The following is a 16,704-nucleotide window of genomic DNA, read 5'->3' as shown; positions in this document are numbered from 1 at the left end:
AACTCACCTGTTGGCTGGTGGCCGGTGGCCGATGATCCTACTAAAGAGGGGTGTGATTGGTGGAATGTGCGTTTGGTGTCAACCGGGTCTGTTCGCAGAGCCTCAGGGCTGTCGTCTTTTGTACCTGCCACTGCTGAGGGGGAATACAAAGCAAGATCCTGGGCGATCCCAAAAAAGTAGCTGAAACTTCAGTTCACTTGTTTAAACAAGTCTGAACCTTTTGGTTCTGTGGGCCACCCATGAGATAACGAAAAATGGTTTCAGCTTTCACTAGAAACTGCAGTGTTGGCTGAAGTCGCTGCAGTGTTGCCTTTCAGGTTTGGTTGTTGTCCTCCACGTTGGGCTTTCCCACAACTCTTTGCCAGCACTACTGTAAGTGAAAGCCATACATTCACACCCAGCCTAATCAGTTGATGAAGGGGTGTCCCAACACCATATTGCAGCCAGATCTGTCACCCAAATAATAAACTGTTTGTGACAGTTTCAACACCCAGCAGACGGCCTGCCAGACAGACAGCTGACAGTCAACACTACAAAAAGTGCCCATCTTAAAAGGTAATTTAGACTAAGTGTTGAGCCAAGTCTTTTACTTTAAAGGCCCTGAAAAGACATGTGTGCGTTTCAAAGTGATGTCATTTATCAATCAAAATGAGTCAAACTTTGAATCAGTTTTGGGGTTGTTTGTTTATGTTGGCTCTGTCAATCAAACCACATCCACACAGTATGGATTAAGCAGATTAGCTGTTTTTTTTTTTTAGTGTTAAGCCTTGATATTAATAATTAATAACACAATAACATGTAATGTTAGACAAATTTGAAATCAAGTTGTCGGGGGCTGTCACAAAAAAAGTGTGCAGTGTGCTCCACAATGCCACCCCCATCACTCCACTAATAAAAACATACAGTTCACTCAGCAGAATAGGATACCCAAAACTGCCTTATATCCACTAGAAGCACACTAGTATTTCTACTAGTGTATTATATATTACATAATACTCGCATATATACAAATATGAATATAATTGTTCTGTAATACGGTGAAGACCACAGAATGAAGTCACGCTCAAGTTTTATGGACAGATCAATGATAGAAAAACAGTGTAAGTTGTCTCAGCAACTGGAGCTTCCTCAAGGAAGAAGGGAGGACGCTCGATCTAAGGCCTTACACACCAAAGGTCAAACCGACACGCACACGAATGTTGCATAGTTAACGCATAAAATATTTTAAAAAATGGGAATAATGATATAAGCATTAAATACAGAATTCCCACCACAATAATTTGCAAGTGAGCGTTAGACCTTTTTGTTCCTCTGTCAGCTTCTCTGTTCAGGTTTGCAGCAAACTTTCTGCTTCAGTGAACGTGGAAATAGTTAAGACTTTGTGTCTCTCACTGATCGCGTACACAAATATGCCGTGTCCACACACACACGCACACACACACACACACACACAGACGTGCACGCCACCCAAGTCTAGTTGAGCAGTCTTTGCTTGTCTTCACTAGTTTCTTTGTGTGGATTTTGTTCATTGTGGCATCCAGCTGCTCCCCACTGGCACCACGAGATACTGAAGCTGCTCTTGTGGTCGTGTGTGTGTGTGTGTGTGTGTGTGTGTGTGTGCACTTCCTTTTTGTGTGTGTGTGTGTGTAAAGCTATCACAAGGCATCCAGCACCCAGGGGCGTGCTTTGATTGAATAAACAGGATACAGCGTTTTTGACACGCCGAGGCCCATGTTCTGCACACACACACACACACACACACACACACACACACACACGGATGGAGCACGATAAGCATCAGCGGAAGTAGACAGAGAGGGAGAGGGGGTGAGGAGAGGGCTCGACAGGAGAGAGGGGGGAGACAAGAGGGCGGAGGGAAAAGGAACACAGGGACAAGATGAGAGACTGTGACAGACAGATGGGAAGATAAGAAATGACAGGATGTGCTGTGGAAATATTGTTGTGGGCCCTGCGAGGCTCACACACAAAGTGAACATGCAGGACATTCACACTGCAGATCCCGCTGGACGTAACTGTCGGCAACATTTTCTGCCTCTGCACGTGGAAACAAGATTCTGAACTTTAAAAAAAACAAAAGGAAAGGTATGTTAGCGGTTGGTTTGACACCCCTTTTTTTTTCCAGCCAGGAATCCATATTTGATGCAAACAAACACTTGTTGCTGTGGTTCCAAGAGGTCATTAATGAAAGAAGCTTCTTGCTGTGGTTTTGGCTATTACTTCTGACTTCTTTTTACCAGTTTTGCCAAATTCCCACATCACGGCTGTTAGCTCGGTGAGTATTATGTCGCTACCAAATGGAGTGATGGCCAAGATTAAGAGAGCAATGCCCGTATGTTGTAATAAACTGGAGTTATCCTTTAACAAGACATCTACAGTCATGCTAACGGCTTTGCGAGACTGTCGCTGGTGCTTTAAATGCTACCGTCAGCACGCTAATTCTCACAGTGACGCCAACATGCTGATGCTAAGTAGGTATAATGTTTACCAAGTTCACCATCTTGGTTTTGTCGGCTTGCTAACGTTTACTAATTAGCGTTAAGCACAAAGGGAAAGCCTTTGCAGGTATTTCATTAAAACATGTTGACCTAATGTGTTGAGGAATGTCCGTACCAGAATCCATGGCAACGCATCCAGTAGTTTCATACAAAACCACAAATGTCAACCTCATGGTGGCGCTAGATGAAAATCCATGGGGTTGTTAAAGTCCGTTCATCCTCTGGGGTCCACATGTCTGTACAAAATGTCACAGCAGTCAATCACACATCAGTAGTTGTTGGGATATTTCAGTCTGGACCAAAGTGGCGACATGCCAGGTTCAGGGGCACTTCAGTAGTGGTTTATTCAGGGACCTTTAGTCTGATTCTCAGGGTTCACAAGGCCGCTTCTCTGAGCTTCAGCCCCCCCCCCACCTAAATCTCAACATCAGGGCTGTTTTAACACTGACACGTTTGCGTAGTAATGAGATACCGCGTCTGATCTCATACACATGCGTACACACCCAAATCCAACATATCCGACGTACAGCGGTGGTGTTTTTGCTTTGGTCATGTTACGATGGCAACTGACACCGGCCTGCATTTTTGTCAGCAAAGTGAGGGCGCGTGTGTGTTTTTTGTGTGTGTGTGAGTGTGGTTAGCAACAGCTGCGAGGCTCCGGTCGGCTGGCAGCAGGAATGGCAGGCATCCCGTCTGAGCATTCCTGAGGGCCAAACACTTTCACTGCGGGAAACCACTCGCGCACCACACGCGAGCTCTCTGCTGTCTGCTGAACTCTCTGAATGACTAAAACAACAGCGTTTCAGGAACAGGGTTTTGAAGTTGATGAGCATGCTTTTTTTTGGTTTTATGTAACTGGCTGTGGAAAGGTTTCACAAGCCCGAGAGTTGTGACATTCTCTAGCCAAAGACACGATCGAGCCCTTCATGTGTATAAATGCAATAAAGCGCTGTGGTTCTTCTTTCTACCTGACCGGCTGTCTGCAGCACCTCCGTCTTCTCTTCCTGTTCTGCTCCGTCTGTCTCAATTCTGGGTCATGGTTCTGCATGAGGCTGTTGCATGGAGGTCAAACGTATTGATTAAAACATCACAGCAGTAGACCCACGTGCCTTCATCTACAGAGAATCCAATAAAAAAGAATGATACACATGCACTTGTTTTTGAAACACCCCGGTCTTCATCCTGCATTCCTTCGGAACATCATTGTGCACATCCTCAGACATCGCGTCCGCGAGAAGTTTCGACTCTGAAGAAACCACAGCAACAATGGCTGGAAGCTTTGAATGCAAACTAATAGAGTTTGTCGTCATGATCTTTTTGCATTTGCAATAAGGTGACCTCCTCAAGTGCTGCCCTTGTGTTAATATTGTGCAAAAGCAGGTCCCAAAGTTCCCAAAGAAGACATTTGGAATCATGCGTCTCTGATCATCTGCTCCCTCCACACTGGATATACATGTTGTGGTCACATGTCCCAGAGCATTTGACTTCATCCCACAGCCTGCTGTAGGGAACGGTACTTTAATTGAAAGAAAGACTTACTGTGGACCCTGAGGCTGCATCTGTCTGCCCAAACACTGACTCATTTTGCACAAGGAGGATAAAACATAATAAGACAATCGTCGCTCATGATTGAAAGTATATGCTGATGTTTTCTCCCCTTTTATCAGGAACTCTTTTTGAGGATTCTTCCAGTCTCTTCTCATCCTTGAGTCCAGAAAGTTGTTCATTACACGGTTGCAATTCCTTCGCCTGCGCTCATTGTTGCACTAAATATTCATGTTATATGTTGTTCAGATGTTTTTTGGGGGTTTTTGAGCTGTTTCTATTAAGTGTAGTTTCCTCAGTAACAGCCAACAGGCACCGAGACATGGAAACAGGCATTCCCAAATACTGACTAGATTAACAAATAAGTTCATGTCTCTCCTTTCCTCTCCTCACAACCCACTTTTATCCCCCCCCCCTCTCCTTTTTTTTCCCTCCCTTCGTCTCACCAATTCATCTCCTCCGCTGCCCTTCATTTGCCCTCCATCGCTCCACCCCTCCCAGTGTGTGGTAAACTTCATCAGTGAGCTCCAGGAGCAGATGTGCAGGTTTCAGGAGGAGATCAGCACTCGTATCCAGGAGAAGCGGGCCCTGGAGGAGAGGGAGGCCCAGCAGGGGGAGCCCAGAGGCGGCCGAGCCCAGGGCCAAGGCCCCCGGGTCGGGTCAGCCGGCTCAGACCTGAGCCTGTGTGGCTCTGACGCCCGGATGCACAATGGAGGACAGACTGTACACGTAGGGAGACTTGATGGATGAACTCATCTTCCCCTCCTTCCCCATCATTTCTTCTCTCCTTCTCTTCTCCCTTATTAACCAGTCCACACTCCACCCGGTATTTGGAACTTTCCGCAGAATCAAACTAACAGCCTCTCTTGTAGTGTGTCTGCAGAGTGTCTGTGTGTGCACTGCAGGATGTTGGGGTCACGCTCTACTCTGGTTCTTGCAGATATGGAGGCTTTGATTGGTTTTCCCAAATACTTCCATACATTAGTCACTGAAGAGGAGTCATTATATGGAAAAATAATGAAATAGCTACGAGTAGTATGAGCTACTGTAATTGTTTGCAGGTGGATGCTAAGGCATTTCTCTGCCTAACCCCTCAAGTATTTGGAAGCATTTGGAAAAACATATTTCAGCCCCGATCATGGGTTTTGGACCAAGCATTGTGTTTTGATCTGATTTGATGCGGTTTGCTTGCATGACAGTGGTTTCCTCCCTCTACTAACAGAGTTGACATCTTTCCGTTTCCTCCTGCACTGACCAGGTGGATGGGCCATGTAACTGTTTCTCAAAATAATGCCGCGCAAGGTCTCCCTCGGACGGTGGCGATGAGCAGCCTGGACGGCTTTCAGTCTTGTTCTGGGTCCTCGGGTTCATCCTTTTCCTGGTTGTCAATAACTGCACGCCGTGGTATCTGTTTCAGGAGGATCATGTTTCCCATATTAACCACTGTGCTGCCCAGCCCCGAAGACCTTTATAACTGCACTGAATGTGAACCTGATGTTTGATTACCCTCCTGTGTTTTTTGTTTCGTTTTTTTGAGGCGTTGGCATGTGCACAGCTCAGTCATGCCGTTGATTCTGATATGGACATGGCATAGACTGCTGAATGTGGCTCGGAGAGGGACGCATGAAGTAAGGTGCTGCGTTTCTTTTTTGTTTTCTCGGCAGGATTTGCTACAAGAAGTGAAGCTGCTGAAGGGCAAAGTGGAGGAGCTGGAGGGAGAGAAGGGCCGGTATGAGAGGAAACTAAGAGGCACCAAGGTACGTGAATAGACCTTCCATCTCTGTGATCAGCCCACCTGAACTGGTAACACATACAGTATATACGTACGAGTTGTACGAGTAACAGCTAAACGGATAAAGAAGTATGTCTTTACTTTGAGAGCTGGTAATGTACTGTACGTAGCTGTAGAAGAAGAAAGATGGGAATAAATACAGCTGCAGGGTTGATTTGGTCTCATTATATCAGAGCTCACAAAGTAATGTACTGTAACTGTGGCCCGCCGCCCTGCAGTCATCCCGACAACACACACCAATCTGAAAAGAACTCTCTGAGATGATGCAGGGAAAGCACTGCAATCAAGATGCTGAATTAAAACAATATGATTCTAGTTCTGCTGTCAAACTGGACACGCTGTCATTTATAACACCAGTGCCTTTGCATTATGTCAGCAGATAATGTTGTACATACATAAACTCATAGCCCCCAGTTGTGCCCCCAAATACATACTAAGCGGAAAATTAAACAGTGGGGAAAAAAAATAATCATAATATAAAATACATTTAAATAAAAGCTAAGCAAAGCCAACATATTGAAATGACGCATGATGAGAGCGCCGTCCATCTTCTCGCCAATCTCTCGGCCAGAAAGTGAAAAAGCCCATTTCCTGAGAATGTGGACCCATCCCTTGTAGTATCCAGGCTACAGTCTCCCGAATTCTGAATTCTGAAACACCATGTATACCAGAAACCCGGCTTCCGCATTCAGGATAGGGGATTAGTTTACATGTATGCATGTGCATGACAAAGACCGCAGATCTATCTAATCTTAATCTATTTAATATACTTGCCTCACGTTTTGACTCTTAAACTTCTGATCTGACTTTAAAATGTATTTAAAGATTTATGACGCTTGTGCTGAGCTAAATATTCAAACCAAAGACATTCAAGATCCAGAAGTCAGCCCTGACATATTTGGTGGTTTCGTCTGGACGAGAGATTGAAATAATGGTTCATCAGTTTGAATGAAACAGAAAAACACATTGTTTGTCATTGGTTTTATTTTGAAGGTGGTCAAACTGCCATTGCTTTCTCTTATGCTTACAGCGCTTCCTTCCTCCTCCCCCTCCCTCACTCTGTATCCTCTCTTCTCTGTTAACCCCTCTCTGCGGCTTGCTCTCTCCACTTCTCATCTCTAAATCACCCTCCCCCCCTCCTCCTCCTCCCCGATCATTACCCTCTTCCTGTATCTCTGCTCTCTCTAGCTCTCTATCTCTTACTCTCTCCATGTGTGTTACCAGTCGCTCATGACCCAGCTGTCCAGCCTCAAGCTGACTGTGGAGCACACACAGCTGGAGAAGCAGCACTGGGAGGAGCGCTGGCGCAGCGCACAGGTGCCTCCTCTTCCTCCTCTCCTGCCTCTCGCTCTTCTTGCTCGTCGCCTCGCCTTGTTTGCTCCTTCCCTAATGCTCTGCCTCCCTCCGCCCTCCTCCTCCCCGCCACTGTTCTCCTTTTGCACTTCTGCTTCTCCACCTCCTCCTCTTCTTCCGTATTTTTGCAGCTTTGCAGCTCTTCCTTTTCCTCCTCCTCCTCCTGATCCTCTCTGTGTTTTGCCGTTGTTGGTCGAACTTTCACACACAAATCACGAATGTTGAAGTAGCAAGGACTGGGAGACCGTTAGAGAGACCGGGGGGGGGGGGGGTGTGATAGTAAAATATTCTGATTTGAAGAACAAGGTGGTCTGTTCATGTAGCAGCGTTTTTTTTTGGGGGGGGGGGGGGGGGGGGGGGGGGGTGTTTGCATGGATAACGTAAATCAATATGATTGTGATGTGTATACATCACCTGTGATCAAACTGCTATTAACTTTTTAACCATTTAGAGGCACAGAGAAGCCAACTAGAGGCCCTACTTTTTCTAGCAATGGAAACCCCCCCCCCCTTGATCCCACCAGTGAAGAGGTGTAACCATTCACAGATTAGTGCCCTTCAACAACCTAAACTGATGGAAAAAAAACAGCATTATTTAGGAACATACATTGCAAACATACCATACCATACGTCTACAGTCTCTTTGAATTATTCTGTTATTCTATTCCCACCACACTACCCTATTGTGCTTCTGTTGTAACTTTCTTTGACTTCTAGGCTTTTATTGTGAGGCAGCTGCAGGAGGTGTTAAATTTGCATTTATAGCATCGCACCGTTGTAAACGCGCAAGTCTGTGCGCACACCTGTCTTCTGACACCTGTTGTCTGCAACTGCCTTTCTTCAGCAGCTTTGTTCCTATAATGCATTTTATTGTCTTCAACTCAGGTTAGGTTGTCAAAAAAAACAAGCAAAAAAAAACACACCAAGCCCTTTGTTTACCGCAACCTAGGCGCAAGTAAAATCACAAGCCAGAGGTGGGAGTGCTAAATTCATAGAGGTGGAATTCCTTTTAGGGGGAATTTGATGCCATTATTCGATAGCTGAGAGTAGACAGATGACAGGAAAAGAGGGAGAGATAAGCTAAATCAAGCTTAGTCATGATGTAATGACTTAGCCCTCCTTTGATTGGCGAAGGCCTTATCCAGTACTCGGTTTGTCTTTCCAGTGTATAGGTGTGTGTTTGAGTGTGTGTGTGTGTGTGTGTGTGTGTGTGTGTGAGATACACTCATCAGCAGCTCACAATGTCTAATATCAAGACCGACACCGCTCACAGACATGTGCTCCGTCCTCCTCCGCAGGCAGAAATCTCAGAGCTGCAGCAGCTCCTGGCCTCCAAAGACGCCGAGATCGAATGCCTGCAGACCCAGTTGCTGGCCAGGGGCGGCACAGCCAATGACAGCGCAGAGAGAGGTATTCACAGCTGACGGTCTGACCAGTCGCTTCAGAGCCACATCTGTCAGCGCAGATGTGCGCGCGAGAGCCAGCGATATGCATGTCTGTCAACTCTGACTACTGTAACATCTAATCAACATGTCCCTCTCTCCTCTGCTGTACACTTGACTTGTTTTTGACTCTCTGCTGCCCTCTGCTGTAGAGGAGGTGTATATCAAGCAGCTGATTAACAAATGTAAGGCATGGTGTGCTGTCTAATGTGGGTCTAATGTTCAACCAAACTCCTCTGCCTATGCAGACACTTAACTTCAAGTGTTTCTGCAGTATATTGTTGTCAAGTGATTTTTAGCTCAAATCTCAACAAACCCAAGAAACCTAAAAAACAGCAAGTGGTCACTTGAAATATTTAAGTTTAGTGGCGCCTTACTCGGGTGTCTGGCGGCAGAGTGTTTGGTTTGACATTGGCCCACAGCTTAGCGTCACTTTGTGTTGGTCGTGGTGAACGTTCCAGCGCCGCTAAACCAAAGAGCAGTCTCTGCATCCTCTCAAACCGTCTGGCCGCCAGTGCAACGTGGCACGTGCATGCTTGGGAGGGTATTATCCCGCTCTTACTACGGCCGCTTGACAACAAAATGCCATATGTGAAATCAAATGGAAAATATCACTCTTTTTTTTTTCCTAGTTTCCAGGTTTAGATTTTTTTTTGTTACGCAAACAACACTAGCTCCAAGCTTTGTAGCTTAGTTGTTGTTGTCTTTACCTACAATTTAATACTGCCGCGTTAACAAACTGCACACAAACACTCGCGTCATTGGCATCCAGTTATACTGTCTGGTTCCAGCCAATCAGAATCGATAGCCGCCGTGGTGTCAGCGTGTATACACCTCTCTGTACCTCAGTGCCATCTAACATCCAACAGCTCGAGTCTCTTTTGGTTTGTATGGGCTCCATTGCAATAAGCCAGATGTTTTAAAGGGGTACTCCAGCAAGGGTACTAAGTATTGCACTTACATAAGAGGTTGTGCGACTCATCAGAGACGGAAGACGAGAATAGTCCAAGTCGATGCATCAGAAGCCAAGATATCCTCACTTTTAGTCTTTAGTATGGGTCAAGCTCCAAAAACACTGGTTCCTACGTTTCCCACAATGCAACCAATGGCATCTTTTTTGTTCGACCCTCCCCCGCCTGATAAGTGCTCACGTTTCTCTCGCAGACTTAACAAAGCTCCCCAGGCCGAGTAGTACTCGTAAACCGACCGTTGTGTGTAACATTGGTGGAGTTCCCCTTTAAGAACAGTTCCAGTGTTTGAAAGGATATTGAATGGCATCTGGCCCAGGCTTGTGTGTGTGTGTGTGTGTGTGTGTGTTGTGTTCGTATTGTGTTGCTTGAAAATGTCACTTTAGGAATCTCGCTTCTTTTTTATTTGTTGGTACTGGCACCGTCGCTGGTTATATCATTATGAAGAGCTGCAGTGTTTGTCCCAGGTGACGGTGGTGCATGGGCACAGTCGCGCTGTCACTGTGTATTTGTTTTGCCTGTTCATTCGCGTTAGCATGGCCGTCACGTCTGTCGCCAGCGTCGCATCAGGCGCCCATCAGGCGCCCCAAATGAATGAAGACACCAGGTTACCGCCAGTCCAAAATAACATTTTAATGTCTCGTGTTTTTTCTTTGTCAGACCAGGAATACCAGAGGCTGAAGGTGGGGATGGAGTCTTTGTTGGCTTCAAACGATGAAAAGGTAAATGACGCCTGTTGTTTTTGTACTGCTGCTGTAATGAAAGTAAACCCCATCATTTCACTTGAAAAGCGCAAATATTTGTGTCCTTCTGACAACAGGATCGACGTATAGAGGAGCTGACCATCCTGCTCGGCCAGTACAGGAAGATGAGGGAGGTCGTGGCGCTGACCCAGGGTAAGAATTACATCCCTTTCTTTCCTGGAATATGAGTTTCAGATGATTTGGGGAAACGCTGGGCGAGGTACCTTCTTCTCCCTTCCGATTTTTTTAGTAATGGTGTTGTAATATTTGTGTTTTCACCAACCAGGGAGTAGTGAAGAGGAGCTGAGCGGCAGTTTAAGACTCCGAGCCGTCACACACAAAGCACACTCTGATATCCTCAGGTCAGAGGTAAGATGACAAAGTTTATAACCTTTTTTACAACCTCTATGCATCCTCTCACAGGACTCATCCCCTGAAAAATAATAACTGTTGACAGGAAGTGGAGAAAACTAAATTGTGTTTTGTCTCTGCACAGATGTCATCAAGAGGCTCTTCTCCGCTCATGTTATCCTCATCTCCTTACCAGCGAGAACTGGACTATTCCAGGTGTGAACACTCACAACGCACGTGCACGCACACACACACACACACACATCTCACAACTTGCTATTAATCTCACGCCTCGTCGCGTGGCTTCTGTTGTAGCATCCAGAACTCCATGGACACGTCGCTGGTGTCCACTGGGGACGCAAGCTTCCTTAATGGATCGTGGTGAGTTTGTGCGCCTCCTGTTGAGCGCGGCGAAATGTAGCGCAGGCAGTCAAAACAGGAATGAAATGACGGCGGGCCTTTTTTCTTTTTTTTTTCAATTTTCTCCCAGGCATCAGCGCAGGTTGCTGTCCAGCAGTCTTGAAGAGTTGCAGAGTGGATCCCTGCAAAAGGTTTGTTGCAAACCAGCTGTCTGGCTTTCATAAAACTATAATCTAACCAGCCTGTGCGTCCGATCCGAACTCATACATCTGCTGCTGCTTCTTAAATACCTGATCAACATGCACGCTAACTTCTCTCCAAATGAACAATGATGTCCTTTTAATCTGATTGCGTGATTGCTAACCTGCTACCTCTCTCTCTCTCTCTCTCTCTCTCTCTCTCTCTCTGTATGTGTGTGTGTGTGTGTGTGTGTGTGTGTGTGCGTGTTCTTTCCTCTCTCCTGTGTGGGTGTTGGCCTATAGGCTGTAGAGATCCACCCAGTTGAAACTGAATCAGACGTAGGGGCAGAGGTACTGATCTGCTGCATGACTTTGCACAATCTAACCTTCACCTAACCCCCAGATACACACACACACACACACACACACACACACACACACACACACACATACTCTGTACACAGCAGGGGTATAGGGTCCACTTGGTTTGACTTCTTCTTCCTCTTCAGTAAATTCAAATGCTTGTATGCTTGCATAACTTGTATACTTTATGCAGACTTTAGCGTATAAATAAAAACCAACCAACCCAATCATACAAGTACACAACGCCATGCGAGGCGTGCGTGCATGAGGAGACACAATCCTGCATATTTAGATCATGGCCACGGACAGTTGGGCGCTTGCTTGTTGCATGCATTCTGGGCCCCGTTTTGGCTTCATCTGAAGTGCCCTCACCTTTAAACCGACTGTTTAGTAAAACTCTTCATTCACAAACTGAGATTATCTCTGCAACACTCGTCATGTATCTTGAGCCGTGTGAGATTTTTGCGTCGTATACTGTAGCACAGAGAGAGTGACGTAATGCTCCAGCCGCCCCCCCCCCCCCCCCCCCTGACCTCATGTTCCCAGCGTGACAGGCAAAGTTCACAGCTGAGTTTTCCCTCGGAGTAACAGAAAGAAAGAAAGAAAGAAAGAAAGAAAAAAAAGTTTCCTATGCGATCACAGCCTTACACTCATTCACACACGTATCCTCCTTCGCTCCGCAGATATTCAATGCCGCGCACACACAAACACACACACACACACAAAAGGGCCAAGACCCACCTGAAGTGGCTGTCAGTAGTGCTCGGCGTCACGGCTGCCTCCCAGCTGTTTCTTTCTGCTGGCCTTTCTCCTCTTATTCCTTCAGAGCCCCGGTGACTTTGATGCCTGGTCAGATGCCGGCACCGTCAGACTTTTTTTTCTTTTACCCTCCAAAGGACACTCTTGTTATGCAACAGAGCAAAGGAGCAAATCAAATCAGGACGCCGCTGTTCTCTTATGAAAGACATTTAGACGGGACTGACCAGCCTGTGCATCGATGTAGAGGAAATGGGACATACAGTAACAAACATTAAACCCATATTTGGTGCTAGATCGTACCTAAAAGAAAAGCAACACACTGTTTTGTTTGTTTGTTTGTTTTTTTTAATGTTCTGCAGAATCCCCCCATGGAGCTGAGCAAGTACCAGACTCTGCCGGGGAAACTAAAAAGCAAAAAGAGAGAGCCGAGGGCCGAGCTGAACGGCGACCGGGAGGGAGACGGAGAGTATCTGTCCCCCGTCCAGCTCTCTCCGGTCCACGGCCACAACCAGGACTACAGTCTCGGTGAGTCGCAGGAAGTCTGTTTTTTTGGTGGGGGTTTTCTCCTGCAGTTACCTGTGACGCCTGTTTTAATGACAGGGCCTAAGTCTGTGAGTAAGTGGGACACTGGGCCTCATGCAAGAACCATTAGCAGAAACCCACGCACAAGTTACAAAAAAGGAACATTTGTCGCAGTCACCAATTTGTATGTTGAATTTTCCCTCAGCACTTAAATAGCACAGTCATTCAGATCAAATACATATGAAATAAATTAACCAATTAAAACAAACTTAATGGAAACGGAACCTTCACATCACCAAATCATCATCATTCCGACTACAAGCGCGTCCAGGTTTTTAGCTGTAAGAAAATCAAGCATGTCTGCAGCGTCTAGGACAGCTCACGATGGGGTGAAGACACATCTCTGAACTGCTTGAACTAGACTAGGGCCGGGGGACCGCGGATCCTGTGCCATCTCTAGTTGGTTTTATTCTCCGATCAAAGAAATTTGCCCTGGCGACACCTTGTTGGCAGCTTATGAATGATTTAGGACCGTTTTTGGGTCTTTACACGACTACCAGCGCCGCTACATGTGTTCTGTTTTCGCAGGACTCGAAGCTCCACTACGCTGTTATGCTTATGATCATCTGTCTCCCCAGCGGGCACCTCCTTATGCACAGCTGCTATTGGTCAAGTTGAAACGAACGATTCCCAACAACTTGCGAGAGTTTGGTGTGTGTGTGACTGTGTCTGTATTGGAACAGAAAATCACTCTTGCAGGAGGCCCATTGTGTCGCTGTGTTTTCATGCTTCACTGCTGTACGCAGCTCAAATGAACTTAGCAGACAGAAACTGTCTACTGAACACCAGTAGAAGTGGGATATGAATATGATCTTGAACAGACCTCTTAATGCAGCAAATAACGAAATTCAATCAACTGTAACTGCTGATTAACTCCTTGTCAACTAACTTTGCTCCCACTGCTTCCTTCTCTGTGCCCCACCCCCCTCTCCTCCTCCTCCTCCTCCTCCTCCTCCTCCTCCTGTCTGCTTCGCTGTCGGATTGCTCTTCTCTCTGTTTGCGTTCGGGCTGCAGTTCGCTGCAGGAGTGCCAGTGCTCCGGCTTTAGGTACTGTATGCTCACACGCAAATTCAAAACACTGGGGAAACACACTTTTCTGGGCACCTGAGTTGCGCCGACTCTGAAGTCGCACAAACAAGCGTCTCCTGACAAACACAATTCCCGTCAGCTATCCCATAAACACAAAATGAGATTGTCCCCGTCGCAGCCGAGCCTCAGAGGTGAGCGGAGTCGGGGTGAGTAACCGTTCTCACCGCGGATCAGGCCCCTCGAAAGCCGGGGATTATTAGGACTCCCTCATGACTCAAGAGAGCTGTCGAAGATAATGCCCGGCTCCAACTCGCACACATTTGAAGCCGATAGGCACATAAGCACACAGCCACCCAAATATCAGCTTCACACTGAGCCGGAGCTTAAGGCAGGAGAGTGATCAGGGGGCTGCGAGAGGGCCAGGAGAGCAAGCTTAAGGACGTGTGCAGTTCAACTAGCTTAGACGTCCAAAGTAAACAAACAGACATGCGACCTGACGCCCCCCCCCCCCCCCCCCCCATCTCACAGACGCTCTGAAGCAGGATGTCGCTGAGAAGGGAGCAAGTCGAGCAAGCGCTCAAAGTAAACAGGTGTGGAATCAGACACGGCAGCATGCATGTAATGAGGTGGCAGCTCGTTTGTTCGAGCACCGCCTTGGTCAAACTTCTCAAAGAAGGGGGGGGGGGGTTCTCCTTTCCAGCCTCTGATCAAGGTTTTAGGGAGGACCTTTCAGGTTAAGAATCAAGAAACAAAATGGGTGTGGGGTGACCTCATATCCGGCTCGGAGGCTAACAAAGAGCCACCCACGCTCTCGGTGTCTGCAGAAAAATGAGTTTCATGTAAACACGCAGACTTAATCCTGCCTGAGTTTCTGGCCCAGCGTGGCGCCTGCCTGAGGCCTGCGCATCTGCATGTTGCAGCTTTACACACCTAACGTGTATACAGCGGTATATACTGTGGAGATGAAGAGGGTGTGACTAATGCTCGCTTCTGCTTTCTGTCTGCCTCGCTTTCTTCTCCACCTCACTAACCTTCCTCCGCCTCAGGATCTCCCGGAAAGCATGACCTCTATGATGTCGGTGGGTATTGCATCTCAACCCCAGACAGTGTGTGAGTCTGTGAGAATAATGCATCCAGGGTGTACCGGCAGTTCTTTGCGTTCTTGGATGCATTATTGTATTTATTCAGGGTGACTGCTTAGAGTTTCCATCGAAGCACCGAATGACCACAACGCTGCAACCTGTTGCGGCACATAATGGAGTATCAACATGACACTATCCACAAGTCCAAGTCCAACATTCACTCTCTTTTAGCTCCGTTTTTTGGTTTCCACCAGCTCCTGAGGCCGAAGCGTCTGGCTTAAGCGCCCCACAGAGTTCAGCAGCTAGTCGCTAACAGCTAGTCTGCTGCTCGGCTGGCAGTGTTTTGTGGGTTCATCGGGGCTTCCTCACCAGAAAACCAAAAACAATGACCCAGAAAAGCCTGAAAAAGCTCCCTAAAGCTGAGCCACTTCCCCACATCGTTAATATAAACAATATTGATCAGTGCAGCTTTGCAGTTACTGTGCGCGACAAGAACCAGGACCGGCGCGCGTCAACTTTGAGCTGCATGTCTGTGGTCGATGCCAAGCCAAAGAATATTCCCTCTCACTGTTTTATTTTGGTTTATTATTATTTTGTTTTTAGTTTGAGTATCAATCGCTGTGTTCTCGTGTTTTCGTCCGGCAGGGCATCCAGAGAAGCTCGAGGAGAGTGTTCTGTCCGACCAGTCCCCCCTGTCCTCTGGAGTGGACTCTGGACAGCAGTCCCCCGTCTCTCCAGAGAACAGGAAGAGTCAAAGAGGCATCAAGAAACTCTGGGGGAAGTACGTATCGAAGATGTATACTGTACATATGCACACATGCTGTACGGTACTTATATTCCGTCCCACACAGCCACATTCTCTCAGTCTCTGTACCTGTTTCTCATCAGAGTTTTGGTTGTCCCCAGGATCCGGCGCAGCCAGTCGGGCAGCCCTGCCCAGGTTCACGACCCCGAGCTGGGAGAGTTCAAGAGGGGAGGCTTCAGAGCCACAGCTGGACCGAGACTGGCCCGCTCAGGGAACACACGGTAGAAAAACACAATTATGCTCACACATACTGCGTATTCTCATATATGTGTTCCTGCTTGGACGTAGCATGAAATGTACAAAGACTCTTTACTTTAGAATGTGCCGGAGGCCAACACTGTAAAACAAAGCGTGTGCGTGGTGTTTAGTGGTGTTTAATGTTTAGTCTTTTCCTCTCACCACGTCAGGGACCTGAAGGCGCCTTTCTCGAAGTGGAGTGCAGAGCAGGTGTGTGACTGGCTCGAGGAAATTGGACTCGGACAGTACGGCGTCCTCGCTCGCCACTGGGTCGCCAGCGGTCAGACCCTGCTGTCGGCCACCCTGCAAGACCTCGAGAGGGTACAGACGTGCGCACACGCACACACACACACACACACACACACAGCGCCCGCTCTACATGATGCATCTGTGTGGCTCAGTTGGTTTCCATTCAGCCTGTCAGATCCCTCTCAGTTCTACCTGTCTGATCATTGCTGCTGTCTGTCAGTCTGTTTGGTCTTTAGCAACGCCTGTCTCTGCTTTTCAGCCCGCTTGTTAGTTTCGCCTTCGACTCTGTCACATTGTCCACCTCAGACCCCCCCCCCCCCCCCTCCACAGGGTCATTTTAATCAGATCAT

At 47.3% G+C, this 16,704-nt stretch overlaps 1 protein-coding gene across 1 annotated transcript in view; it reads left to right on the top strand.

Moving 5' to 3' along the window:
• ppfibp2b (PPFIA binding protein 2b) overlaps positions 1 to 16,704 on the top strand; it is a 66,600-nt gene that overhangs the window by 43,779 nt on the left and 6,117 nt on the right. Inside the window, 12 exon segments of the mRNA XM_070907139.1 lie at positions 4,563 to 4,784; positions 5,726 to 5,818; positions 8,504 to 8,615; positions 10,276 to 10,337; positions 10,436 to 10,511; positions 10,609 to 10,727; positions 10,855 to 10,925; positions 11,200 to 11,260; positions 12,730 to 12,895; positions 15,709 to 15,844; positions 15,970 to 16,089; positions 16,276 to 16,426. Coding sequence (XP_070763240.1) covers positions 4,563 to 4,784; positions 5,726 to 5,818; positions 8,504 to 8,615; positions 10,276 to 10,337; positions 10,436 to 10,511; positions 10,609 to 10,727; positions 10,855 to 10,925; positions 11,200 to 11,260; positions 12,730 to 12,895; positions 15,709 to 15,844; positions 15,970 to 16,089; positions 16,276 to 16,426 — 1,389 coding nt within the window.

Source organism: Enoplosus armatus, chromosome 6, assembly GCF_043641665.1.
Source record: "Enoplosus armatus isolate fEnoArm2 chromosome 6, fEnoArm2.hap1, whole genome shotgun sequence".
NCBI classification, from domain to species: domain Eukaryota; kingdom Metazoa; phylum Chordata; class Actinopteri; order Centrarchiformes; family Enoplosidae; genus Enoplosus; species Enoplosus armatus.
This window is presented reverse-complemented; position numbering and strand designations above follow the sequence as displayed.